Source organism: Palaemon carinicauda, chromosome 1 (genome assembly GCF_036898095.1).
Source record: "Palaemon carinicauda isolate YSFRI2023 chromosome 1, ASM3689809v2, whole genome shotgun sequence".
NCBI lineage: Eukaryota > Metazoa > Arthropoda > Malacostraca > Decapoda > Palaemonidae > Palaemon > Palaemon carinicauda.
In genome coordinates this window covers 297,938,038-297,965,069 of record NC_090725.1, presented here as the reverse complement: position 1 = coordinate 297,965,069, position 27,032 = coordinate 297,938,038, and the positions used below count along the sequence as shown (strand labels likewise).

Below are 27,032 nucleotides of genomic sequence, written 5' to 3'. Positions count from 1 at the left end.
TATTACAATATGACCTTGGTGTCCAACTTAAATTTGAAATAAATTACCCAACAAATGATCGATATCAAAATAATTTAGTTCCTATTACATAATATTGATATGTAATTAAACAAATAATTTCTTCTAAAATCTATGTAGACCATGTTACGCCTTGACGATGTAAATCACCATACATAGTCCCAAAATGTCAAACTATGGAGTTAATAAAATTCAATTATTCCATTTCAGCGTAAAATTATACATCGAACATCCCGGTCCAGGACGTCTTCTGCTACGACGCAAATGAGAGATGAATAGTGGATAAATATTTGAATATGAATAAAAAAAGAACTATTTTGTTATTTATCTAATTTATAAATAAAATTATTATAATATAATTTCTTTAGAATTTCGTTCTTCCTAAAACATAATGAATTAAAGTTTTTAGATCATATTTTCCTCCACCACGCAATATTTGCTACGACGTAAATGAGAAATGAGTAATGGATAAACTTTTGAGTTTGAGTAAATTGCTAGATGATTTTGTTATTGGTTTAATTTATAAATAAAAGCGTTATAATAAATATTATTTACATTTTATTTCTTCCTAAAATATAGTTAATTAAATAATTTTAGATCGCAGTTTCCTCCACCACATATTTTAGCTGTACATTTTGCCACGCAACATTGTTGTGGAGCCGCAGTGGGATCACCACGACAGCTAAAACCTCTGGTGTCCGAAGACATTTGAGGATCCGAAGACATTTAAGGAATCTCTGGTGTCCGGAGGCATTTTTAAGTTGATTTTCCACTCAAAATTTAAGGAATTATTCAGTGAATTATGGAGGAAACCAAAGGGGAAGCCGAGGTTAACAAGGTAATGCAAAAGTGTGATTCGCGAGAATTGTTTGCTTGCTTCATGCAGGGTTTGTTTTGAAATCCCAGTCGCCTTTTGAAGAGGAAAAGAAGATATTTGTTTAATGTTTTATTGGTTTTTATTTAAGGTGGAAGAAATAGAAAAGAGAGAAATTGCTCTATATGCTAAGTATTTGAAAAGGGCGAAAGGAAATTCAAAGAAATCGAATAAAGAAGGAAAATAACGATGTGCCCATGAAGATGATCTCAGCCGCTGTATGCGGAGGAAAGAAGATATTAATTGATGTTTTATTTTATGTGGGAAAATAGAAAAGAGAAACTAATACATATACTAAATTCTAGAAAAAAGGAAACAAGATAATCAAAGTAATAGAAAAAAAGGAAGGAAACAGAGAGGAGCCGATGAAGAGGCAAAGCCCTCCGCCCAGCCCCTCAACCTGGTGTTAATGAATGATTTATTCAATTTAGAAGGAATATAAAAGAGAAACTAATACATATACTAAATTTTAGAAAAAGGGAAACAAGATAATCAAAGAAACAATAAAAGGAAGAAACTGAGAGAGGGGAGCCGTTGAAGAGGCAAAGCCAACAGCTCCTCGAACCTGATGATGACGTCGATTTGTTTACGTGGACAAGAGCTGTCAAAGTGATCTGCACCGGGTCACACAAACCATCATAATTCGTTGACAATTGTTCGGTTTTGCTTCCAATTTAGATCGGGACCTGTCCTTTGGGTTCTATTCTTGCGAGAGGTATAAGTTCCGAGGCGGCTGCAACCCTAATTGGGCTAGATTTTGGGTTTTAAATTGGGGTAAGTGAGGGAGAAGTTTCTGGTTCGTCTCGTGAATGGCTGGGTGTTGCGATGTTTAACATTTGATATTTTTTGCTAATTTTGATGCTATTCTACGATTTTATTAAATTGAACGATTTTTTAACCTGTATCGTGACTTAGCCTACAATACAGGCTGCCGTAGAAGGCTAGGTCCCTGTATTCTAGACTAGGGTACAGGCTACCTTGAATCTTGTAGCAAACAATATATATCTTATCATATTAACATTGTTATTGATCCTAAAATGTTATATTTTATGTTGTATTCTCATATATAGTTTATTTCTGTATTTCCTTTCCTCCCAGGGCTATTTTTGAAGATATTCTGTATTTTATGTTACAGTCTTATAGTTTACTTAATTATTTCTTTTCCTCCCTGGGCTATTTTTCTATGTATGAGCCCCTGGGCTAATTACATCTTGCTTTATCAATTATTGCTATAGGTTAACTAGTTATAATGATGATATTAATAATAAAAACAGGTCATTGTTTTGCTATATCAGCTTAGGCTAGTCTATGTTTGGTAAATATTTATTGTAGCACAATATTCCTAATGAAGAACATAAAAAGCATTCTTGGTGTATATATAGGTATTTTGAACTGTTCTGGTATAAATAATCTGGAAAAACTCATATTATTCAAAATTTAATCTTTTTGAAATTGCAAAATTTATGACTGAAAACTAAATTTTAAAAAGGAAACAAACGCAAGAACGCTACCTAACCTATGGTTCCTCGCTTAACCTAACCTTGTAACTGTATCCTTACCCACTCGACTACCCCTCTATGAGTAAGTCTCTAACTCTGTGTTTGCTTACCAACTGGATTTACTCTCAAAACTTGGTTTTCATTCATATCTCCCAGTTTAACCCATCCATAAACATTGAATAATGCGTATTTCTGGCAATTGACTGCATCAAAACCATTCAAAATACCTATAAACACACCAGTAACTATTCTGATTTTGGTGTATATGTATGATAGCGGCCACCTATATGTATGATGATGGCTGGTTAAGGATATGGCATTGTAAGGGGGTTGCAGGGGGGCGTCAGCCCCTCCCATCTCCGTTAGGTAATTAGGTAAGGGCACGGCTTGTAGGTAAGATTAAGGGAGGAAGTTTAGGTTAACTGGTGTCCAATTTTTATGCACTTTGCAGGTACTGGCCGCTAATATACAAAGGCTCCCTTATCTCATCCAAAAAGGACGTGGCCACTTGGTTTGGATGCCATTAATTGAGACATCTTTCTTTAATGTGAATGCAAGAAGAACTGTTTCCAAATGCATGACATAGTCAGGGGAGGAGCTAGTGTTTAAAGGGGTGGAGCTTGTATGGGTAATGTGGAGATAGAAGATCGGCCAAGAGAAAAAGTCATGCGACAGAAAAAAAAGTTATGATCGAAGGTTACAAATGGGTACCAGAACTAGTTAGTATAGGAAATGGGAAATCAAGATTTGGACAGGTGAACCGCCTTGTCTTGAATTTCGTGAACCATTCTCAAAGTCGTCTTCTGTCGTGGCGACCAAAAAAAAAAAAAAAAAATGGGTATTTTTATAAAAATAGGTATTGTGTTATTCTTAACCACCAAACTTAGTAATGGGGTTCGAACTTGTTTCACTGGTATTTTTATTTAATTATATTGCCAGCAATTGGTTTATGAATATTTGATTAAAGTAAACATATCACTTTTGTGAGGCGAGTAAATATTATCAGGAAAGAAGTATCGTACATAACGCAATTTATGTAACAGCTATTCACGTAATGAAGATAGAAGAATTTAGAAATATGTATGGTTGAAAGGAATTTTTGTCAAGGTGGATTATAACTACCTGTAATCATGATTAACTGTATGCATAGTATATGACAAAGTACCTACTGTACTCCAGTGTAAAAGCTGTTGAGTGAGTAGTCAGGGACGAGGAACTGAAATTTTATAATAATTTGTCAAGTTTTGAATCTTTAAATTCCTGCTATCACCTCATCATAACATTTACTGACCACATTGCTGTATTTCAGAATTGAAAAAGACTTCGACATTTTTCCGTTGATTATGAATGGTACTGCCTTTCACGTTGATTGGAAATTGATAATTTTCAGAGATAGAGGGCCCTTCCTAGAGCTAAGTGTAATCAAGGAACCACAGGTTGGGTTTCTGAGTTGGGTAAAACAAATAAAAAACTTATCAAATACAGGAATGCATCGTAACAACATTGAATTTTTAATTGCCGGGTAGAAACAGTAAACTTCATAGCGTCATTCCACCCTGAGCCAGCCTGGCAGGCTGTTTCCTTGCTCATTAGGGAGTTTATCCTCCATTGCAACCCAAGTATTTAATTAAGCTTGCTTTTGATACCGAGTTATTCATCATACCAAATATTTCTGAATGGATAGTTATAACCTAACCTAACCTAGTCTGGTGTTCCATCTCCTTCCCTAATCAAGGATGTGTCTCCCCCTAATCTAACCTACTATGGGTTTCACAGACAGTGCAAGTGCGATTTTTTGCAATTATTCTGTAACGAACAGTCGTATCAATACGAGATGTTGCTATAGGGTATTACACCCAGTGAGGAAATTTATAGGGGTATAATGAATCGTTAATTATTGATTATAAAGACACTTGCCCTTATGCCAAAGGGCAAAATATCAATCATCCAGTCACAAAACCAAACAATAATATACAGAACCTCTACCTCCACCCCCTCCCTCCGTCTCCTTTCATCCCTCACCTGCTCTCCCCCTGCTTCAAGCTATCTCTCTCCACCTCCACGCCATCCATCCCTCTCCGTTCTTTCCCTTCCCTTCATGCTCTCTTTCTGAGAAGGTAGCTTAAGTTGCAACTTATTTTGATTGATTTTTTTTTTATATCAAGCACTCTATCTATCTATCTATCTTATCTAATTATAATATTTATTGTTGTAGATATGGAACAATTCAATCGGTTGTTACCTATCAGATGACTGACTGCTTTATTCACTGGTTTGCTCATCTCTCTCTCTCTCTCTCTCTCTCTCTCTCTCTCTCTCTCTCTCTCTCTCTCTCTCTCTCTCTATGGTATTGGTTATGTAAATAATTATTAGATTGATAGGAAAAAAAATCGTAAAAAAATATGTTTAAATCAAAGCAACATTCAGAGAGAGAGAGAAAGAGAGAAGGAAAGACGTAGGGCAGGTGAGGGAAGAAAGGAGAGGGGAGGAAGAAAATGGGGGTTGGAGGTGAAGGGGGTAGTAGGCAGGCGGAGCTCTTACAACCTGGTGTTCGTTTTCTTGCTTGGCTAATGAGTTTTGCCTCTTGGTATAGGTACAAAAGTCTTTATTATTTACAATAAATGATTCATGATACTCCTATAAATTTCCTTACTGGTTGTAATACACTATAGTAAAATCTCGTACTGATACGAGTGTTCGTTACAGAATAATTGCAAAAAATCGCACTTGCACTGTCTGTGAAACCCATAGTAGGACACCTTTAATGAAGACCCATGATGAACCATCTGTGTATGTCCCTTACTGTAGGTCTGTTTTCCTTACTGCAATAAGACTCAAACGTTTCAGAATTACTACCATTATCAACCAATCAATCCATCACTTTATACTTGGTTTGTTTTTGTTCCTACACATAATACAACTCATTAACCTTTAATAAGAGTGTGACTTTAGTGAAGCTAGAATGGCTGCTGAACAAGTAAACAAGTATAGCAACCTCCACTTTGACTTTGGCCACCAATGAGTTCTGACGAGGGATTTTGGAAGCTAGGATATTCTGTGGTTCCTGTTGATTGTAGTTTTGTTACAGCTTCCTGGTTACCTGCCGATATCGACCATACTTGTTCCTGTCTGGTGGCATTTCTCTTGCTGTCCTATCCCTTGTGTTTGTGTCTGACATCGAACTCGACTACGTGATCGTAAGGAAGTTTGCCTTGGTTTTTGGAGGTGCTCCGTCGGAAGAAAAGTACTCCTGGCTGTTACGTTTTCTTCCCTGTGCGGTTGTTGTCTTTGGCAACATGACTTCGGAGAAGACTAACTTGTAGTTCGCCTGTTCTCCCACCGCGTCTTCGCTATGTCTTCTTTTCCAAGAAGAACGTGTACATAAGATATCATCATCTAGTCCATGAAGTCCGATCGATAGGAGTCAAGCTCGCGTAGCTTCTACTGGTTTTCTCCCCATGGGAGAGACTGTGCGAGTCTTAGGAACCTCCTACTAAGTACGAGTGCAGAGAATTGCGTCATAGCGGGAACAATTATCGGCACACACAACCATAGGTAGTGCCTGGTTCTCTGTAAAGGTCTTTTCAGACCTTTTTCCTTGCACAGTATTGAGCAGGGAGTGAGTGTGTTCAGAGATTTGTCGTATTAGGGGAAGATACATCGGTTATAAGAACTCTCATGCTGACTGAGTATATATGCTGTCTGTAGGGAAGAATGGCGTCACTCTTTGTCTTCCACCTTCTTGGACGAAAGAGAGAAGCGGTACGTACTAAAATATTTTGGTACGCGCTGTTACTGCTGCTTCCCTTTTATCTGTTGCAGATGTCTCTAAAGCTCGGAAAGACTAGTTGTTCGGAGTCTCTCGGACAACGGTCTCTTCGGGGCATCAAGGGCTTTCACACAAGTTAGTGCATAAGTCCCTTACGCGCCAATGATCACCTGCGCGCAAGCGCTCGCCTGCAGATGTTCCTGTTATAGTACGCCTGCGCACCATGCGCGCTTCTGTTCTGCGTGCCAGCGCTCGCCTACGTGCCAGCGTTCGCCTGCGCGCCAACGATCTCCTGCGCGCCCACGATCTTCTGATCTGGGCGCAATGGGGAAGTTAACCCCTTCCCCTGCTTGCCAGCGCTCACCAACGCGCCATCGGACCCCGCCTGCGCGCCATCCTTCACCAGCGCGCCATCGCGCGCAGTCTCCGACATGCACCCACGAGGTTGCGCGTCCACGCCCATCAGCACAGCCAGATATGCGCGCAAGGGATATATCTCCGGCGGGCGCGCGCCCAACGTTATCGCCCGCACGGGCTTTTCGGCCAGACCCTGCGCGCCCGCGCGAACAATCGCCTTCGCGCGCGCAGGCGCTTATCCAGCCTTCAGTGCGCCCTCTGCCATCTCCAGCCCGCGCCCTTGCGCGCTATCTCTTGCCCGCGCGCGACCCAGGGCAATTCCCATTGCGCGAGCGTGATCCCACGCGCGAGGCTGCAGGACAACGCGCATCCAGGTCATCATTACCCCCCCGCAAGCGCAGAACAGCGCACTCACCGGTGGGAGGGAGGATTCCAGATAGTTCCGGGGACTTTTCTCCTTTATCTTTTCAGGCAAACCCCACTTTGGTAACTCCTTCTAGGGATCGAACGATCCCCTTTCCTCCAGAGGGAGTTTCTGACAGCACAGTTGTCAGTCAGCAGCCTTGGTTTGGGGCCCTGGTCAGAGCGGTCATGCAGGCTTTTAAGCCTGTACTCTCTGAGCTGGGCCACAAATCATTGGCAGCTTCTACTCCCCTGAAGAGGAAGAGAGGAGTATCTGACGTGGTAACTTCTCCAAGTGCGAAGCTGACTCCTCGGAAGTCTTTGAGGAAGGCCTCCTCACCCCCCCAGACTTTCACTCCCTCCCCTTCGGACGAAGATTTCCCGTCCTGAGGGGAGTCACGCGAGGTGAGGTGTTCCCCCATCACACCAATGAGGGACACTCCACCTCGCGCTGGGAAGTCTTCTCGGGTAGGGGGGGAGAAGAGCCTCCCACTATCACTGTTGGAGTCCTGCATCCCTCCCAGGAGGGAGTCGAAGGACTCTAAGACTTTGCCTAAATCATCCTCAAGGATTAGATCGGAGCCAGCCAAGCCCTCAGAGAATGTCCACGAGTCCCCCCATGAAGAGCCTTTGGGAACAGGAGACTTCGCTGCTAGCCCTTCAGGAGGGAAGCTGTAGGAGTCAGAGCATGCGTTCTGGCAGGTTCTGACCCTTATGAGGAATCTCAATGGGTTTGCGGATCCAGAGATTCCCCCTCGTGAGGGCAAGGACACTGTCTTAGACCGAGTCCTTGGTACTCAAAAACCCTCGAAGGCCAGCGCGGCTTTGCTCTGGTCCCAAGGGGTTAAGAGTGCCAGAGACAAGGTTGAAGGCCAGCTCTCCGAGCTTGCCTCCTCCAGCCGATCCAGCGCCGGCCACAAACTACGTCATCAGAGGAGGTACTTTGACATCATGGAAGAGACTTGTTTAGCTCTTCCCCTACACCACTCTTTGGAAGAGCTTACCAGGGGAGTCCCTCTAGAGAGACTCTCCAACCGGCAAGTCTCGTTCTCAGCAACAGAGATCCTTAGCCAGGAGAAGGTAGCGAAGTGTGCCATGCAGGAAACTTCGTGGCTGGACATCTGTCTAGGGTCTCTGGGTATCCTGTTACGATCAGAGGACTTGTCCAAAGAGAGTACCATGAAGGCCATGGAGACCTTTTTACTCTCAGGTACTCGAAAAGTCGAGTTTTTAGCCCACCAAGTCTCGAACTTTTGGGCTAATACCATCTTGAAACGTCGAGATGCGGTGTCTGAGAGATTCCATCAAAAGGTCCCCAGTACTGAGATCAGCAGGCTCAGACATTCTTCCATCATGGGGAAGAACTTGTTTGAGCCTAAGGACGTGGAGCAGGCGGCTGAGAGGTGGAGGAAGTCCAACCAGGACTCTCTCCTACATAGAGCTTTAACATCAAAGCCCTATAAACCTCCAGCAACCAGCAATCACGTCCTACCAAGACCACGAAACTGGCAGCTACAGCGAAGACAACGGTGTCTAAGCCCTTTCCTGTCAAGGACAAGAAAGGCAAAAAGTCCTCCAGAGGAGGAAAGAATCCTAGAGGGAGCGGCCGAGGCCGCAAACGCTAGGATTGGCAGTCCCCCTGCATGTCCACCAGTGGGGGGATGCCTACAAAGTTGCGCAAACAGGTGGCAGCAACTCTGGGCTGATTTCTGGACGATTTCCGTAATCAGTCAAGGATATCGCGTCCCGTTCACAACATCTCTACCTCTCCTGACAGCGAATCCAGTGTTGTTGAGCTCCCTTGCCATGGGATCGGCAAGGGGGCAAGCCCTCCGGGCAGAAGTCCAGACCATGTTGAAGATGGGCGCTCTCCAAGAGGTCGTTGACGGGTCCCCAGGCTTCTTCAGTCAACTCTTTCTTGTAAAGAAGGCGTCTGGAGGCTGAAGACCAGTCATCGACCTCTCGGCTCTGAACAGGTTTGTCAAGCAGACCCCGTTCAGCATGGAGACCGCAGACACTGTCAGACTTGTTGTGAGACCGCAAGACTTCATGTGTACACTGGACCTGAAGGACGCGTACTTTCAGATCCCAGTCCATCCGTCTTCAAGGAAGTGCTTAAGATTCAGCCTAGACAACAAGGTGTACCAGTTCAAGGTGCTGTGTTTCGGTCTCTCCACAGCACCACAGGTTTTCACCAGAGTGTTCACCCTAATATCATCGTGGGCACACAGTATCGGCATCTGTCAACTCCGTTATCTGGACGACTGGCTGATCCTAGCAGACTTGGAGTCAGCCCTTCTTCGACACCGAGACAAACTTCTGGGACTTTGCCAAGATCTAGGGATCATGGTAAATCTCGAGAAGTCTTCTCTGCTTCCCACTCAAAGACTGGTATATCTAGGCATGATAATAGACACCAATCTCCACAAAGCCTTCCCATCAGACAGCAGGATAGCAAGGCTGAGGAGGGTCGCGAGTCCTTTCCTCAGACGAGAAGAACTTCCAGCCCAATCGTGGTTACGTCTCCTCGGTCACCTCTCATCCTTGGCCCGTCTAGTTCCCAACGGTCGCCTCAGAATGAGATCCCTCCAATGGCGACTCAAGTCCCGGTGGAATCAGGGTCACGATTCCCTGGACGTCATGATCCCTATGGGGGGCCCACGTTCTGCATCACAGGACCTCAGGCCTGTGGTCAAAATCAGAAAAGTGCCTCCATATAAATCTGCTAGAAATGAAGGCTGTATTCCTGGCCCTTCAAGAGTTCCAACAATACCTGGCGGGTCACTCTGTGGTGGTGATGAGCGACAACACCACAGTAGTGGCTTACATCAACAAGCAAGGAGGTACCTTTTCAAAGCAGCTATCCCATCTGGCAGTAGAGATACTGAGATGGACCGAAGCCCACTCGATTCCACATCGGCTCGCTTCATTCCAGGCAAGAGGAATGTGCTCGCCGACAGTCTGAGCAGAGCGTCTCAGATAGTGAGTACCGAGTGGTCTTTGGATCATCTAGTAGCCAACAAAGTCCTGACTTTGAGGGGTTCCCCGACTGTGGATCTGTTCGCTACAGCGCTGAACTTCAAGCTCCCGCTGTACTGCTCCCCAGTCCCGGATCCCAAGGCACTCTGGCAAGATGCCTTCCAACAACGGTGAGCCAACATCGACGAATACGCCTTTCCCCCGTTCTGTCTGATGAGGAGGGTGCTCAACAAGAACAGAATATCGGTCAATCTCTCGATGACCCTTATAGCTCTGCTATGGCATCACGCGGAATGGTTTCCAAACCTTCTGCAACTCCTAACGGAACTTCCTAGAGAACTCCCTCCACGACATGAGCTACTCAAACAACCACACGCCAACATCTTTCACAAAGCCGTAGCTTCGCTACGACTTCACGCCTGGAGACTATCCAGCATCTCCTCGCTGAGAGAGGATTTTCGCAACAAGTTGCGAACAGGATGTCTGGACACCTGCGAAGGTTATCCGCAGGGGTCTACCAGGCAAAGTGGGGAGTTTTCTGTGGTTGGTGTCGTGGAAGGGGTATCTCTCCACTCGATGCCACTATTCCAGCAATAGCAGAGTTCTTCGTGCATTTGCGGGAAGAAATGCGCCTTTCAGTCTCGGCAGTGAAAGGCTATCGCTCAGCCTTAAGTCTAGCCTTCAGGCTCAAAGAAGTGGACATCTCTTCCTCGCTGGAGCTTTCCCTACTCATACGAAGTTATGAACTTACCTGCCCTCAGTCGGAAGTGAGACCTCATCCTTGGAACGTGGTTCGAGTTCTCAGGTCTCTTAAGAGACCTCCCTACGAACCATTACGCCAGGCTTCAGATCGCCACCTAACTTGGAAGACGGTGTTCCTACTAGCATTGGCCTCGGCCAAGCGAGTCGGTGAACTTCATGGTCTCTCGTATGACATCGGCCATTCAAGGGGATGGAGGGAGGTAACGTTCAGATTCGTCCCTGAGTTTGTTGCTAAGACTCAGAATCCTGGAGTGCCATACCCTCGGTTCGACTCTTCCCAGATTTCGAGTCTTTGTTCTGTAACAGATGACCCAGACCATCTCCTAGTGTGTCCAGAAAGGAGTCTGAGGCTATATCTCAAAAGAACGGCTGCAGTTCGTCCCCAAGTGCAGGCATTGTTTGTGAGCACTGGGAGAATTAAGAGGAGGGTTACCAAGAATACTATCTCGGCATGGATTCGTAGGGTGATCCACCTGTCCCTGAATCCTGACCCTCCTCTGTCACGTTGCCCTAGAATACATGATGTCAGGAGCGTAGCTACGTCCCTGGCCTTCAAGAAGAACTTTTCAGTGACGCAGGTTCTACAAGCGGGGGTGTGGAAGCGTCAGACGACCTTCACAGCCTACTACCTGCAAGACGTGACCCACAGGAGGCTCAATACGTACTCTATCGGTCCTGTGGTGGCTGCACAACAGCTGGTTTAAAACCTCAGGCTCCTTAATGGACAAGTAGCAGAAGGTTGAGGGCATTGTTACCCGGTCTTAGTCTGCATGAATGAAAAGGTTTGTCTGGCTTTTATTCTTTTCTTCATCCTCCCCTCTCTTTTGGAAAGCATCATCCTGGGTCCTTTGCACAGCTGACCTTGAACCACTGTAGGTAAACCATGTTTCCTTGTGTTCCTAGTATTAAGCTAATACTGTCACGTCCCCATACCCTGACGAGGTGGTACAGTATTGGGAGAGTCCTAGCCTAAAGTTTCCATCTAAAGGACTACAGGTCAACTTCCTAGGACGAGTCACACTTCATACCTTCACACACACACAGCTTATGTAGGCCGCAGCCCTTGCGCAGCAAGGTTCTAGCGAGGTGCAGGGACTCCTTATTGTTGAGTGCTGACACACTCAGATACTGAGTCCCTGGGCAAAGCCAAAAGCCAGTACTGGCTGGGACTTGCCACCCTTCCTAAGGGGTGAGTCAACCATATTAAATAGCGTGGTTTGTATTTCAGTTACTGAACAAATGACAAATTCGTAGGTAATTTGTATTTTTCCTAACTATACAAACCTTAGCTATTTAATCAAACTTGCCCGCCAGGTCTATCCCCCGTGAAGTCCTACCTCTAAGCAAAGTGAGCTCAAGCACAGGTGTGTGTGAGGGGCGGGGGTTAGCAAGTTACCCTCCCTACCCCCCGCTAACTAGCGGTGGGGTAGTAAACCCTCGTTAAAATTCTAATGGCTCGTCATTTCAGCTATGCCGAAAGTAATTACCCATATTAAATAGCTAAGGTTTGTTTAGTTAGGAAAAATACAAATTACCTATGAATTTATGTTTTAGCTTGTATTCATACTGAGGTTGAAGATTATGCTATATCATATATGTTACTAATGACTATTTTCATCTCTCAGGACCAAGAAGTACCTGAAGACACCACAGAGGAAGCAAACACAGAAGGAGCGAACATGCCTGAGGGGGAGAATGCAACTCCTGCCGCCAATGAAGCGGCAGAAGCACCACCGGAGGAAGGAGAGTGAGTATCTTTTCAACTTGTCAATTAGTAACTGAGACCCTCACTTGACCCTCGAAGGTAGCTGTGGAGTAATTACCTCTGCCAACGAAGTTGGAAGGAGGTTATGTTTTTGCCCCTGTTTGTGTGTATGCTTGTACGTGAACAGCTTCCTGCCCACAATATTAATCGTAGAGTAATGAAACTTGCAGGGATTAACCATTATATAAAAAGCTGGAAATGATTAAATTTTGGAAGGTCAAGGTCACGGTCAAGCAAAATGTCCAATTCACGTAATCAGCCATAAGTTTGGACGTCGTTGTCGCAGAGACTTTGAACAGGGCGAGAAATAAGCTGCCGCGGCAGAGGTCTGCGCTCTACTGAGTGCCTCTCTAGTTTTATGTAATTTACTGTACAGCCTTTACATTATGATTTAGTTCAAGAGATTAATCTGATAGACGCATTGTATCTATACTTTACGACAAATGCAGCCGTTTCTAGTACACTGCTGGACAAATGCCTCAGTCATGTCTGTGGTTTGGCCCTTTCCATCACCTCGCTGGCCACTGCAGGTTTGTGGTGGTGGGAGGCTTTGATCTGATTGCTCACAGCAAACCAACGTAGTATGTGTCCCTGACTAGCACAGGTTTTCTGATCATAGCGATACACAAACCCTTTCATTAAGAAAGGGATCTATAAATTAAGAATTGCGCAAACTCTGATTAATAAAGTAATCATTGGTCTGTCAAGTTGTGGAGTAAACCTTTTTATATTTATGTAGTATTCTGAAACTGCGATTTCTTTGCCAAAGCTATGTAAATAATGTTTTCAAATAAGACAATTAGATTTACAGTGATCCCTCACCATATTGCGGTTCACCTATCACTCTCTCGGTACATGTTATATTTATAATTACACGCAAATCAATATCTTCGACTTTTTTATATCACAGGTTTGCGAGTGCAGATAATTTTCATATGTTTCATTTGTTCCTACGAGAATCAAATCTTTGTCATTTAAAAGGGGTATACAGTACTCTGTCACGCAAGCTGGTATGGCTGTTGGAGACTCATCGAGGATCTGGCAACCAATATGGCGCACCGTAGTCGCCCGTGTGTCGGGTCGACAGACTGGTGTGAAGTGGAGAACCCACTCTATCCCCGGCTGTGCTGACGTTCATAAGTCTCTTGTTGGCCCTTGAAGTTTTCATTGTTCTTTTGTTAGTTGTTTTCTCTCGTCTTTCAGAATAAATGTGATGCAAGTGTGTGTGATGACGTGTCTTGGTGTGGAATGACTGCCATTTGGGATTTTTATAAGTCTTACGAAATTCGATCCTCATCGTTTGTATTCAGTGTGTAGATAACATCAATGACTTTGGAGTCCCCTTGTGCTGTTTGTTGGGAGTGGTCATCCTTCCAATGGGAGAAATTTCACAGTAGGAAGAAGAAATCAAAGTGAGACTGTTCTTCTTCAACTACTTTGGTGTAGAAGGAGAATAAGAAACCTAGGTCTCTGACTGGAAATTCCCCTACCTGAACATTCATCATTAGGTCTCCCACAAGCCCAAATAACACAGGACAGCGGCCATGTGTTTTACCAGGTTTATCCTAAAGATGTTTATCCTCCTGCCCTCCATAGTAAGGTGGAGTTCCTGCGTTAGAGGCTGATCCTTTTGTTTTGTCTTTGTCCCCAGTCGTTGTGCGTTCTGACTGATGCTCGCCGCACGACGGCTTAGAAGCGCCATCGCTTTCATCACCTTTGGACTTTCTGAGCTCATATGATCAGCTCTTTAGTTCTCAGGCTATACACCTCTTTGATTTGCCTCTATAAATTTTAGATAACTCTCCAGAGTGCACTCTTGAGCATTCACTAGAGCATATGCCAGAACTCTAACCATCGCTAACCTCACCTGAGATTCCATACCATCGCCTTTCTTTACATCTTATTCCTCACTGCCTCTAGGCTTCCATTTACACCACGAGGGCTACAACTTCATGATAGTCATGTCTGCTAAATCTTCTCCGACTGTTCCAGTAAAAGTGGTAGGTCAGGGGAGGGAGGCTCAGCGAGATTGTCATGATTTATCTCCGGGCCAAATCACCAGCATCTAGTAGGTGGTTGCGTGGTTGAACATCAACACCCACGGAGAATGTGAGTGAGGGAAGCGTATCCACCAAACTGCAATTCATACCTGCGTCTGCCATACTGCAGTTCGGAAATGCATCCGCCATACTGCAGTTCAGAGATGCATCCGCCATACTGCAGTTTGGAGATGCATCTGCCATACTGCAGTTTGGAGATGCATCCACCATACTGCAGTTCGGAGATGCATCCGCCATACTGCAGTTTGGAGATGCATCCGCCATACTGCAGTTTGGAGATGCATCCGCCATACTACAGTTCGGAGAGGCTTCCGCCATGCTGCAGTTCGAAGAGGCTTCTGCCATACTGCAGTTCGGACATGCATCCGCCATACTGCAGCTCGGAGATGTATCTGCCATACTGCAGTTCAGAGATGCATCCAACATATTGCAGTTTGGAGATGCATCCGCCATACTGCAGTCCAGAGATGCATCCGCTATACTGCAGTTCGGAGATGCGTCCACCATACTGCAGTTCGGAGGTACGTCCACAGTTTAGGATAGCGCACTGAGGTCCCTCACAGTGTACACCCTTAGTCTTCGCACCCTCGTCCTTTACTGTCTCGCCCTATAGGTGTGAATTGTATCGTGTCTCATAAGGACACCTTTTTTCTTCCAATTTTGTTACTGGATAATGATGAGGTGTTGCACCACTTAGACTCCCAAGAGGAGCGGTAACATTCCACTTCCTCCAAAAATGAAGATCATTCTTTGAGAGGGAGTAGGCCTATAAGACTGGGTACTCTTGACTCCTACAGTTTTTGAGGAGCGACTTCCTGATCCTCGCGTTACCACATCCTCTAAGAGTTAATGATTTAAAGAGGAATACCATTTGGTCCGAATTGATCTTGATCTTAACTCGGACGAGGAGGATCTTGAGCCTCCACTTCATCCAGCTTAACGTTATCCTGACTCTGCTTCACCAGAGGGTAATCCTTTGTCACGGTCTCTTTCTCCCGTTCCCGTACCGGAGGTTAGGCGGTAACAGAAAAACATCCCTGAAATAGGCAAGGATCGTCGTCGGGTGGTCAAACAGGAAGATGCTTCTGTTCCTCTGCCGAGTAAAAGTGCTTGGGTAGATCTCACTGACTCTCCTTCTCCAATTATGATTGAAGATTCATCTGGTACTACTGCAGATGTGGATTCTTGGATCCTTCAGGTTTAGATCCTCTGGACGTTTTACTGGCAGAGACGGAAGAGTTGTCTTTTCTACGGGTTCTTGGGATAATCCGTCAGTTAAACAAACTTGGTGAGGCACCTAGTGCACCGTGCGTAGGGAGGAAGACGTTAATTGACGGGTTCTCCCTGGAACCCAATAGGTCTTGACACAGGGTGGAACTACCATAGTCCCGAAAGGCGGACGACCCTACTGTATTCGTAAGACTGAACAGCAGGTCTCTGCTCCGAAGGACTCCCTTAAGGCGGTGAGGTCATCAGAATTAATTCCCCTGGTGGTTTCTAATCACAGGAAATTTTATATTACTGAAGGGGCACATCCTAATTCATTGCCTTTGGATCCTGATGTGGCAACCTTTACCCCAGGGGTGTAAAGTGAGAATCTCTTGATAGTTGTGTTCATTTTGTTCTATTTTTTTTATGCCAGTAGTGTTCTAAAATTCTTTTTAGATCTGTGTACCTTGTATACATCCCAGTTGAAAAGCTTTACACCCCTCTTTGGTTCACAAAATATATTGTACCATGTATATATTTTTGTCTGGAAAAAAATTTTCTTTGAACTTATTTTGCTTAGGTTTTAACCTTGATTTGGCACCTGCCATCTTATACTTCCCATCCTATCAGACATAACTTTCTTTTAAACAGTGATAAGGACACAAAACTTAACTTTTTCTATTACAATTTCATTGCTATGTTTTCTAAAGCAGTACTGTTGCACTACCCATGAAAAAGAGTAAATATCAATTTTATCTTTGCTTAGGTCAGCCATATAAAAATTGAGAATTTCAGCCCACTGCTGTAGATGAATTCACAATGAATGGTAATGGTTATTTTCTTTGTAGATATGTGAGATTGAGATTTTTATATCCCTTTGAATATTTTTATTTGTTGTATTAGGGATGTAAGATGTATTTTAGTAAGTGTTCGTATTCCTATCGTCAGTTTTCACCTTTAATGCACTGAAAACTGCATGCTACATTGTTCTTAGTATTCATGTTCAATTCCATAATATATCTTTATTTTTCTAGTTAATTATTGGATTTTGGTGGATATATTGTACTGTACCTTGGTTAAAATATCAATATTAAAGGCTTGAAATGGAAGAAAATTTTAGAGTACACTTTTTCAAGAATATGTAATTGAGATGAATTGACCCACCCTTTCTTTTATCAGATCCGTAGCACCAGCTTCAACAGTAGATGCACCACCAGCAGAAGTGACGGCCGAAACCCCAGTCGTAGCCCCGGCTGAACCAGTGGCCGCACCGGAAGGGCAGGAAGAAAAGGCTCCAGAAGCTGAAATACCAGATGCTGTCGAAGAAGTAAAGCAGGAAGAGACTCCTCTGCCGAAAGAACCGGCGGAGGAAGTCACCGAGGGAAACGAAGAGGATGAGGATGCAGACGAAGAGGAGGAGGACGTCTTTGGAGCTCTGTCGGTTTTCACCTCCGAGGTGTTTGGTACCTTGGGCTCTCCAGCTGAGCCTCTTCCTCCCGATGAGAAGAAGCCTCAGGGATTGGCTGTCAATGGCCAGGATCCAGCTAACACAATGAGACTTTTGCAGGTGAGAGAGTTGTTTGTAGTGCTGCTTTAGGTTATTATATTAACCATTTTACCCCCAGGCTATTTGGAACTTTCCAACCCTTAACCCCCAGGGGTTATTTTTTTTTTAAGCAGATTTTGCAGTATATTTTTTTTAAATTGCTCTAACAGCCTTAATTTTTATCGTAGAGAGGTCAGGTTGGTCTCATTCTCTTGGAAAATGCCTGAAGTTTCTCAAAAAATTATCAAAAATATGCAAAAAAAAAAATGTAAATAGCAGATTTTTGCAAGGACGTACCGGTACGTCCATGGGGGTAAAGGGATGAGTTTTGTGAAACGTACCAGTACGTCCTTTGGGGGTAAAAGGGTTAAGAAGGTCCTCACTTTACAAACATTTGGAAATACAATCATAAATACAACTGAAATCATAATTTTTTTTATTGTATCAAAAGTTCATATACTGTACTTAAAGAAATACAGTACTGTGATAAGACAATATTACATCATTTAATACAGTAAGCAAACTTACATTTGCAATAACCTGATATTTATTACATATAAAACAGAACTACTTGTTGACTTTTGTAGCTGGAAATCGTAGGCTTGGAAGTCTAAGGTCTACCCAAGACCAAAATTTAACAAAATTCAATTACAAACAGCTTCTTGGAATCTATAAAGTTTGTAAGATGAGGATCTTCTGTAATTGTTATCTTTTAAGTTTTTTCCTATTATTGTTTCTAGGTGTTCAAACAATAAACAAACATGTTCTATTTACTATTTGAATTGGTGGCTGTGGAACAGTTAGCTAAGAGACCAGGTTTTCTTGAAAGTGTTAAACAGTTGTCCTGCCTTATCCATGTATTTGTTAGGGTTTTATTTACCCGAGTTCAGAGAGTACTTCGTACTAAGAAAAAAATCTGTTACTCCACAATGTTTGATTTAGAATTATTCTGTCAAATAAAAACCTTAATGTTTTGTGAAGGTTACCCTCCACCAGCTCGAGCTAAAAATGGGAACTGAACATGATAAGAAGGTAGGAATTTTATTTAGTAGTTAGGGAAGGATTTCTGCTGATTGCTATTCACGTATTGTTACAGTTTCTTTTGACTTGTAATCATGAATCGATGTCTCAAAGGAGTTTATAATACATAAGGTAATGAATGCAAATGTTGATGGGAGAAGTACAAGACGAAGGCCAAGGTTTGGGTGGATGGATGGAGCGAAGAAAGCTCTGGATGATAGGAGGATAGATGTGAGAGAGACAAGAGAATGTGCTAGAAATAGGAATGAATGGTAAGCGATTGTGATGCAGTTCCGGTAGGCCCTGCTGCTCCTTCCGGTCACCTTGGATGACCGTGGAGGTAGCAGCAGTAGGGGGATTCAGCGTTATGAAGCTTCATCAGTGGTGAATAACGGGGGAGGGTGGGCTGTGGCACCCTAGCAGTACCAGCCAAACTCGGCTGAGTCCCTCGTCAGGCTGGGAGGAGCGTAGAGAGGAAAGGTCCCCTTTTTTTAATATGTTTGATGTCGGCTACTGCCCAAAATTGGGGAAAGTGCCATGGTATATAGATAGAATAGCCTAGTAATCATAAACTCTGCTTCTATGAAGTGTGATGTATAATTAAGAATATTCTTAGTACCTTTTCTACAGCTCCTCAGAGTAATTCTGTTGGATCTCCTCAGTGCACACTTGGGGCTTCTGATAGAGAGAGGGAATTGTCACTCATCACCCATGTATGGCTCTTTTAGTGCTTGTGCAGTATTCTCACCAGGTGAGAACCCTGTGTATGGGTTGACAAGCCCACACCCCCTTCCGTGACTACAGAGAGCTTGAAATACCTGAGGGATTTGTTTCACCTCCTATAGCTGTGTAGCAACTGCGTAATCCAAAGTTTTTAGCCGTTCCTTCTTCAGATGTGCTTGTAAGGAACTTGGTGGCAGAAATTATTGGACGTGATCATTTGGTGAAATTAACGAAGACTTGCACGATGTTCTTATGTCGTGCTAGTTTTCATTATTGTCCACAACCTTACTGATCATGTGAGCTAAGGATTAGTTGGATTAGGGCCCATAGGTGTACCTTCTGAGCCGTCAGCTGCCATTGCCTGGTCCTCCCGGTTCATAACTTGTGTTAGGTGGAGGACTGTGTGCTGAAAGTGTAGAAGTAGAAGTGGGCTCCATCATCCTGCTCTTATTTTTTTCTTCACTGTCTACTTCTTTCTCCATGAAGTAGTGTTCGTCGTTTTGTTTTGGAAGTCCTCACAGAAAAAATCCCGTTCAGTATCCTTCTCCTACTGGGATGGAAGACAATATATATTTACGATGTTATGGGACAAGCTGATGACATTGCTTATGAGTGTGTATAACCCTGTCTCCCTTCAATTCATTCTTGTAGGGGGATAATGCTGTCATATATGCATTAGTAAAAGGCCCTTCCAATGTCCTTTTGGCCATTGGTTTTAACCATTTTAGAGCCCATTATTACCTCTGCCAACAAGCTGGAAGGAGATTTTGTTTTACCTCCTGTTGCGTTTGTTTGTGAACAGCTTCCTAGCCAAAATTTTAATCGTAGAGTAATGAAACTTGCAGGGATCAACTGCTATGTGAAAAGCTGGAAATTATTAAAGTTCGGAAGGCCACTGTTAAGGAAAATGTCCAATTCACGTAATCAGCCATAAGTTAGGACATCGTTTTCACAGACTTCAAACTTGGTTTATATTTGAGTGCATGGAAATCCACTTCAATTAATACATGTTGAGGACAAGGTCGAGAAATAAGCTACCGCGGTGGAGGTCTGCACTCCACTGAGTGCCCTTCTAGTTTTACATTTGTTCCTGCTTCCTTTCTTCCATCTTACCATTCAACCTCTTAAATTTTAATAAGTAGTGCAGTTAAGGGCTTTTCCCTTAGTTACACTCTGACTCTGAATGACTTCCCCATCCCTGATGCTGTTCCATATGGTCCAAGTTCCATACATCAATCCATCCCTCTGCTTCCTGAGACTCAATGACCATTCTTGGCTCCTCTCTTACTTGTAATATTGTTATCAACCTCAAGAAACAGAGGCTTCATGCCAGAGGCTGAGGAGAAAACCATGATATTTCCAGCTTTTCCCTAAGAGAATAAATTTTCCTTGATATCTCAAATTCCACCATGATAATTTCATCTAGATATGCAAGGAAATCTGGACCGTATGTGACAAACCCACAATTGGAGTCTGTATTTTTCTTTAACAAGAAGCTACTGATATGCAGTACATTGATATCTACTGTACTGAGACCCTTAAGTAAGGAAAACAGTGAGTGGTATGCCCTGATTTGTGAATGTGCTCTTTTTCTCAAGTTTTAAAATTATATTTTAGATTTTTAACGGAATTCATATATTTCTGATGGCACTGGATGACCTCACCAATTCGTTTGCTTGGCCTCTGGCCTAAATTTCATTATCTAATCAAATCCAGATATATAGTTCAGTTGGATACATACTTTTACAACATTTTGATTTTAATGTTATCATCAAGAGGTCCTTAACGTAATGGAATTGTTTCCAGGTCTCATTTCACCTCATTTTAGCATTTCTAGAGAAGTAATCATTAGGTATATTCATCTAGGAAGGACCCATACTAGATTTCAATACATCTTTTATAACGAGATTATCCTGTGATCTAAAAAAAAATTGCATTACAGCGTAAATTATCCCTTGTGTGGCGCACTATACATTATTACAGTTTCCTTACAGCATCCAGCATCCTTTCAGCTTCAGCTACATTTGTTTTTGTCTTTTACAAGCTAATTTCTTCCTTCAAGTCTCTTCTTACTTTATAAACTTTTCCTCTCTCCAGTTTTCAAGTCCTGGATTATTCCTTTATGTACATCCATTGAGTCTTATGAATGTTACTTGTCTTGTTAAGCACATCTATACTAATGAGCACATTGACACGAACAATTACCAGGCAGTGTGTGCTACGATCTGCAACTGATGCAAAGGGAGAAATGCTACCTTATTTTTTCCCTATCGTAATTACAGGATTCCTTGTGTAGAGGAGGAAGATTAGAAATTTGTTATTGTCATTTATCAAAAGGCACAGATTGTTTTTATTAAGAGGGATAGAAATAAAGTGAATTGAGTTATAAAATTTGTCAGTTTGAATTCTGAAGTGGAACCTTATTCAGGTGTTCAGGACAGTCCCATACATTCGTCTGAATCGAGTCTTCTTTAGGAACTTCACCGTGCAAACTGTCATTAGTGATGGCTTACCTCTTCAAGACCATCAATTACACGGACTCATCAACTGAAATAGTTCTTACTTTAGTATAGGCTTTATTAGAAATAATTTCGCACTCGGACTTTATGCCGAAAAACAAGTTGCCAAATATCCAGTGGATGGGGAAGAAGGATAAGTAATAAAATTCCGATCATTATGCATGCTTTGTTGAACTTTGACTGAAGCTGAAAGATCTACTTGTTCACTGGGGTGTGTGTTTGAAACTATTTCTATATCTTTAATACATATGTCTCGATTACTGTATAAGGTAATCATACTTTTCGTAGATGGTATACTGTATATTTAAAAACCTTTACCCGTGTGTTCATAACAATACTATTGATCATTATTATTTATCTACCTTGGCACCTCCCCTAATTTTGGGAGGTAGCTGACATCTAATAAGAAAGAAAAGGGGATTTGTTTTCCCTCATTCCTCCTTGCCCGACTTGGAACAGTTTGGTTAGTACTACTGCTAGGGTGCCACAGTCTACCCTCCCCCATGTGAGGCAGTTTTAGTCCTACTAACTAAAGAAATTGAATATCTATATCTTAGGATAAAGGTTCGGTAGCCTCTCCACTGTGCAACTTCATAAAGTAAATACCCAATCTACACCACACTCCTGGATTTGCTTATGTTCCATGTTTTTATTAACTGTATGCTATTGCTTTAACGAACTGAAGCCTTGTAAAGACAATCTTGATATGTTGAACAGTCTTCTTCCATATGTCAGTCGATATTGGCTTTAATATAGATCTAACAGATTCATTTCTAGCTTCGATCCCAAGAGCCTGTGCCAGACTGAGACCATCTTCTCGTCCTAGCCCGATTTCCTGGTTTCTCAATGATGTTCTTAAACTAGCGTCAGAAACCGTCAACGATTCATGTGAGTATATCCCTCTACTCAGGAAAACTCTCTTTCTCGTGAGTTTGGCATCTGGCGCCAGGATTTCGGAATTAGCTGCCTTATCAAGGGATCCAGGCCACATAGAGTTCCTTCCGTCAGGAGAGGTCCTCCTCTCCCCAGACAAGGTCTTCTTGGCCAAAAATGAAGACCCTCAGAATAGATGGTCCTCCTGGAAAATCATCCCTCTCCTTCAGGATCCTTCCCTATGCCCGGTTACCACTCTGAAGTCCTTTCTATCAAGGACTTCCTATAAGACCTCGGGACCCTTGTTCATCAGGGAGCGGGGAGGGACTATAACTTTGAAAGGGATCAGACAACAGATCTTGTATTTTATTAAACAGGCCAATCCAGAGTCTTTTCCTCACGTCCACGACATTCGGGCGGTAGCGACCTCAATAAATTTTTTCCATCATATGAACTTTACAGATATCTCTAAATATACCGGATGGAAATCCCCCTCAGTGTTCAAGCGGCACTATCTTAAACAATTAGAGGCCCTTCAACTCGCTACCGTAGCTGCAGGGAGCGTGGTATCCCCCGGACAAATTCCTTCTAACTAATCCCTGAATCCTATATCTTCCACCTTCTTCCTCTTACCTGCCTCACTTACAGTTCCTACCTGAGTTCGGTTTGTTGTATCACACCCATGGGTGTTCCTAGTTCGTAACATTGCCATTTTATTATCATTGTTCAATTTATTCTTCCATACGAACTGTATTTCTTTAGTGTTCAAGTGTATGTAATTTGTTCCAGTGTTTGACCTTAATTGGTTTTGTTTTAAGTTAATGTTCTTTTGTCTTCCCTTCCTGGGATATTATACCTTATCATGCTGATGTTATTAAAGACGTCCGTCTTCTACGTTAACTTTTGATTAAACCACTGTTTGTTATGTTGATTTTTATTCGTTCCCGTATAGTCAATAAAGTTTGGGTTCGTTTTCTCTGGTACTATTTCACTGCGCGGCACAGGGATTGAGCCCAGAAAAGGGATTTTGACGAAGGAAAAATCTATTTCTGGGCGAGAGACCTGTGCCGCCCAGTGAACCCACCCTATTTGCTCCCCCCCTGTTCAGACCCCAAACTTAAGGGTGCTGTAAGGAGTGATGGGCAAGCGTGGGTTGAGTTAGTAGTACTGGTCTGCGAGGCAGGGGAGGTTGAACGGCACCTCACTATTGGGGGATTTCGAAGAGGAGAAATCTAAATGGTACGAGACCTCTGGTATTTCGCCCCAGTCTATACCGACACCATTAGGTGAGCGAGCTAGTTCAACCTAGCATTCCTTTACATTTTTTCTCTGGTAATATTAGCAGTTATATTCCTTTGAAATGGTGCTTAAGGAGCATTTCACTGGGCGGCACAGGTCTCTCGCCCAGAAATAGATTTTTCCTTCGTCAAAATCCCTTTTTTGGGGTTGGTATATACAAAAAGTCACCCTATACTAGCAAACTTTGTTACATGGGCTAACAGGAATACTTTTTTCCCTTCAATTTACAGATAGCATTCAGACACTATTTAGTATCATTAAGAAATTAGCTTTCTTTATAGAGGAAGATATTTTTGCAGTGTAGTAGGTTTAGCATATGCATTTACATTAACGCATTTCGTCCATATTTCTTTAGCAAAACATGAGCATAGAAAATCAGTCAGTGAAGTTTCCAGATTTTTTTTTAGTTTTTAATTGGTATTCCTATGAAAATCTCTCTTCAGAAATACCTTGAGGTGATATGAGGATAGTTTTATTTAATGAAATCAAGTCAATTTTAACTTTTTTATTGCAGCTATCTTACTGAGAGGAAATGTAAATTGCTATATATAATTCTATCTATGTAATACATTCTGTTTCATTAGCTGTTGTACGTTTGCAAATTCTCAGATGATGAGATAATATTTTTATTTATATTTTACTTACCGTATTTCCCGTGTCATAAGACGCACCCTTAAATTAGCAAAGCAATTTTTGATTAAAAAAAAAAAAAAATGAGGATTTTTACATCGGACATCTTCCAAAAAACACAAAACAACACAGAGTAAAACAAAACACGTCTGACCAACGCAAGTGCTGAGGAGGAATGAGGATAGTGGGTGGGGAGATGTAGGGGTAGAGAGGGGGATGTTGATGAGGGAGAGATCTAATTGGTGAGGGATCTGTGGTCGTGGTTCAATCACGCCCCATTTTTCTATACCGACACTCAAAGAGTGAGCGAGCTAGGGTTATTCCTGGCATTCCATGCATCTCTTTTTTTTCTCTGGTATATTCAGCAATAACTATGCCTTAGAAATGGTGCTTTAAGGAGCATTTCACGGAGCGACACAGGTCGAACCCAGAAATGAGGATTTTACTAACTATCCTAGCAGCAATTCCTAGTCTGTGTGAATTTTGTTAGGCACAGAAAATTTTCATATTTTGGTAATATTATGAAATATTTAAGTTGATATTAATTAGTTGCATAATGGTTATCCCAATTATATTACATTTCCATATAAGAAACCTCTAAACCTATCGTAGTTGCCACCATAACTACACATTTATGTTTCGTCACGATATTTCAAGTGTTGTTTACATGACGCAGTGTTGCCAAATGTTTTTAATCAACTTTTGGTAAAGAAGTAAAATTTCAGTAATATTTCCCAAACTCCTCATATAGCCTATACATTTCCACACAAAATAATTATTGATCAAAGATGATCACCAAAATGAACAAATAATCTGCTATAGTACTTCATTAAACGAAGTAAAATTTAAAAATAGATTTCTTTATTACATATGAAAGATAATTGTATGTGTATATTTTATGTCTGGTGAGTGTGAGTGCTTGTATGTCATTAGTTGGGTGTTTGAGAGTTATCAAACTCCCCTATACAACCTTTTCTTAGTGTTTTTTTAGGGTATTTTTCTGGGAAAAAGGTGCGTCTTATGACACGGGAAATACGGTAATTTATTAAAGACTACTATTCTTTTATCTCTTATATGTCTTATTTATTTTACTTCTTTCTTTACCTCAGTTTCAGGTACTGGGTTATTTGGATAAATTTTTTTTTGGAGGTGGATCAGTTTAAGTACTTGGGGTCTGTTGTTGCAGCAAATGGTGGAGTGGAGCAGATGTACGTCAGAGAGTGAATGAAGGTTGCAAAGTGTTGGGGGCAGTTAAGGGAGTAGTAAAAAATAGAGGGTTGGGCATGAATGTTAAGAGAGTTCTATATGAGAAAGTGATTGTACCAACTGTGATGTATGGATCGGAGTTATGGGGAAGGAAAGTGATGGAGAGACAGAAATTGAATGTGTTTGAGATGAAGTGTTTAAGGAGTATGGCTGGTGTATCTCGAGTAGATAGGGTTAGGAACGAAGTGGTGAGAGTGAGAGCGGGTGTAAGAAATGAGTTAGCAGCTAGAGTGGATATGAATGTGTTGAGGTGGTTTGGCCATGTTGAGAGAATGGAAAATGGCTGTCTGCTAAAGAAGGTGATGAATGCAAGAGTTGATAGGAGAAGTACAAGAGGAAGGCCAAGGTTTGGGTGGATGGATGGAGTGAAGGAAGCTCTGGGTGATAGGAGGATAGATGTGAGAGAGGCAAGAGAGCGTGCTAGAAATAGGAATGAATGGCGAGCTATTGTGACACAGTTCCGGTAGGCCCTGCTGCTTCCTCCGATGCCTTAGATGACCGCGGAGGTAGCAGCAGTAGGGGATTCAGCATTATGAAGCTTCATCTGTGGTGGATAACGGGGTAGGGTGGGCTGTGGCACCCTAGCAGTACCAGTTGAACACGGTTGAGTCCCTTGTTAGGCTGGGAGGAACATAGAGAGTAGAGGTCCCTTTTTTTGTTTTTGTTTCATTTGTTGATGTCAGCTACCCCCAAAATTGGGGGAAGTGCCTTGGTATACGTATGTATAAAGTTTACCATTATTTATATTATTTCCTTCTTCAGGACCTCCTGACCTATGATGATGAAGAGCCAGATATAACATACGGATTGGGTCCCCTGGACCTCAATGGTCGCGTATCCGTCGTGTCTCACCTCTTGGCGGCCCTCGTCACGACGTTGGATCCGCAGCACTTGCGTCGTTTAGCCACGCGAGTCATGTCGGACTCTTGTTTGTGGATCTCGAGATTATTCAGGTATGGTATACGATATAGCAGAGGTGTTCATTTCGTTTTATATAATCCTTGGGCGTGATGTGTCGTACAATACTAGTAGCAATTTTTAATTTATTTCAGAAGCAGGTCTTCTTAATGCTATTTAACTTTTATAACATATTCACCTTTCTAGTTTTAATTGAATATTTTCTTAGTCTTTATTTATGATAAACGATATCGGCGTCAATGACCTTCGTTGTCAGGATGCCAGAGACTTTCAAATCATTCAAATTCGTTTTATATAGTCTCTTGTTTTATTATTAGATTACAGTACTATGGGATTGACAAATTATTTTGTCCATTACTAAGTAAAAACTAAAGTACAGTACTAAATACATGTTTTTACTATTGTCTTTTTCACTCCCTTGTCCTTTGCTTCATGATACGTATTACATTTATTCTCTTAATTCTTGTCTCACTTAGCTGCCTACATTTTCTGACTATTTTGCTCTTTTCTTCGCGGTTCCTTTCATATTAAGATCCACTTTTGA

General features: G+C 42.4%; 1 protein-coding gene across 2 annotated transcripts in view; it reads left to right on the top strand.

Moving 5' to 3' along the window:
- The first annotated feature begins 694 nt into the window (after positions 1-694).
- LOC137658002 (pyridoxal-dependent decarboxylase domain-containing protein 1) overlaps positions 695-27,032 on the top strand; it is a 62,722-nt gene continuing 36,384 nt past the window's right edge. The window contains exons 1-4 of one of the 2 annotated variants that reach the window (XM_068392722.1): positions 695-856; positions 12,286-12,407; positions 16,874-17,261; positions 26,333-26,523. In XM_068392722.1, the coding sequence (XP_068248823.1) occupies positions 821-856; positions 12,286-12,407; positions 16,874-17,261; positions 26,333-26,523 (737 nt within the window). In that variant the 5' untranslated portion in view covers positions 695-820. Of the gene's footprint in view, positions 857-1,403; positions 1,667-12,285; positions 12,408-16,873; positions 17,262-26,332; positions 26,524-27,032 lie in introns of those variants that run through there. The other variant, XM_068392730.1, reaches the window with a different exon arrangement.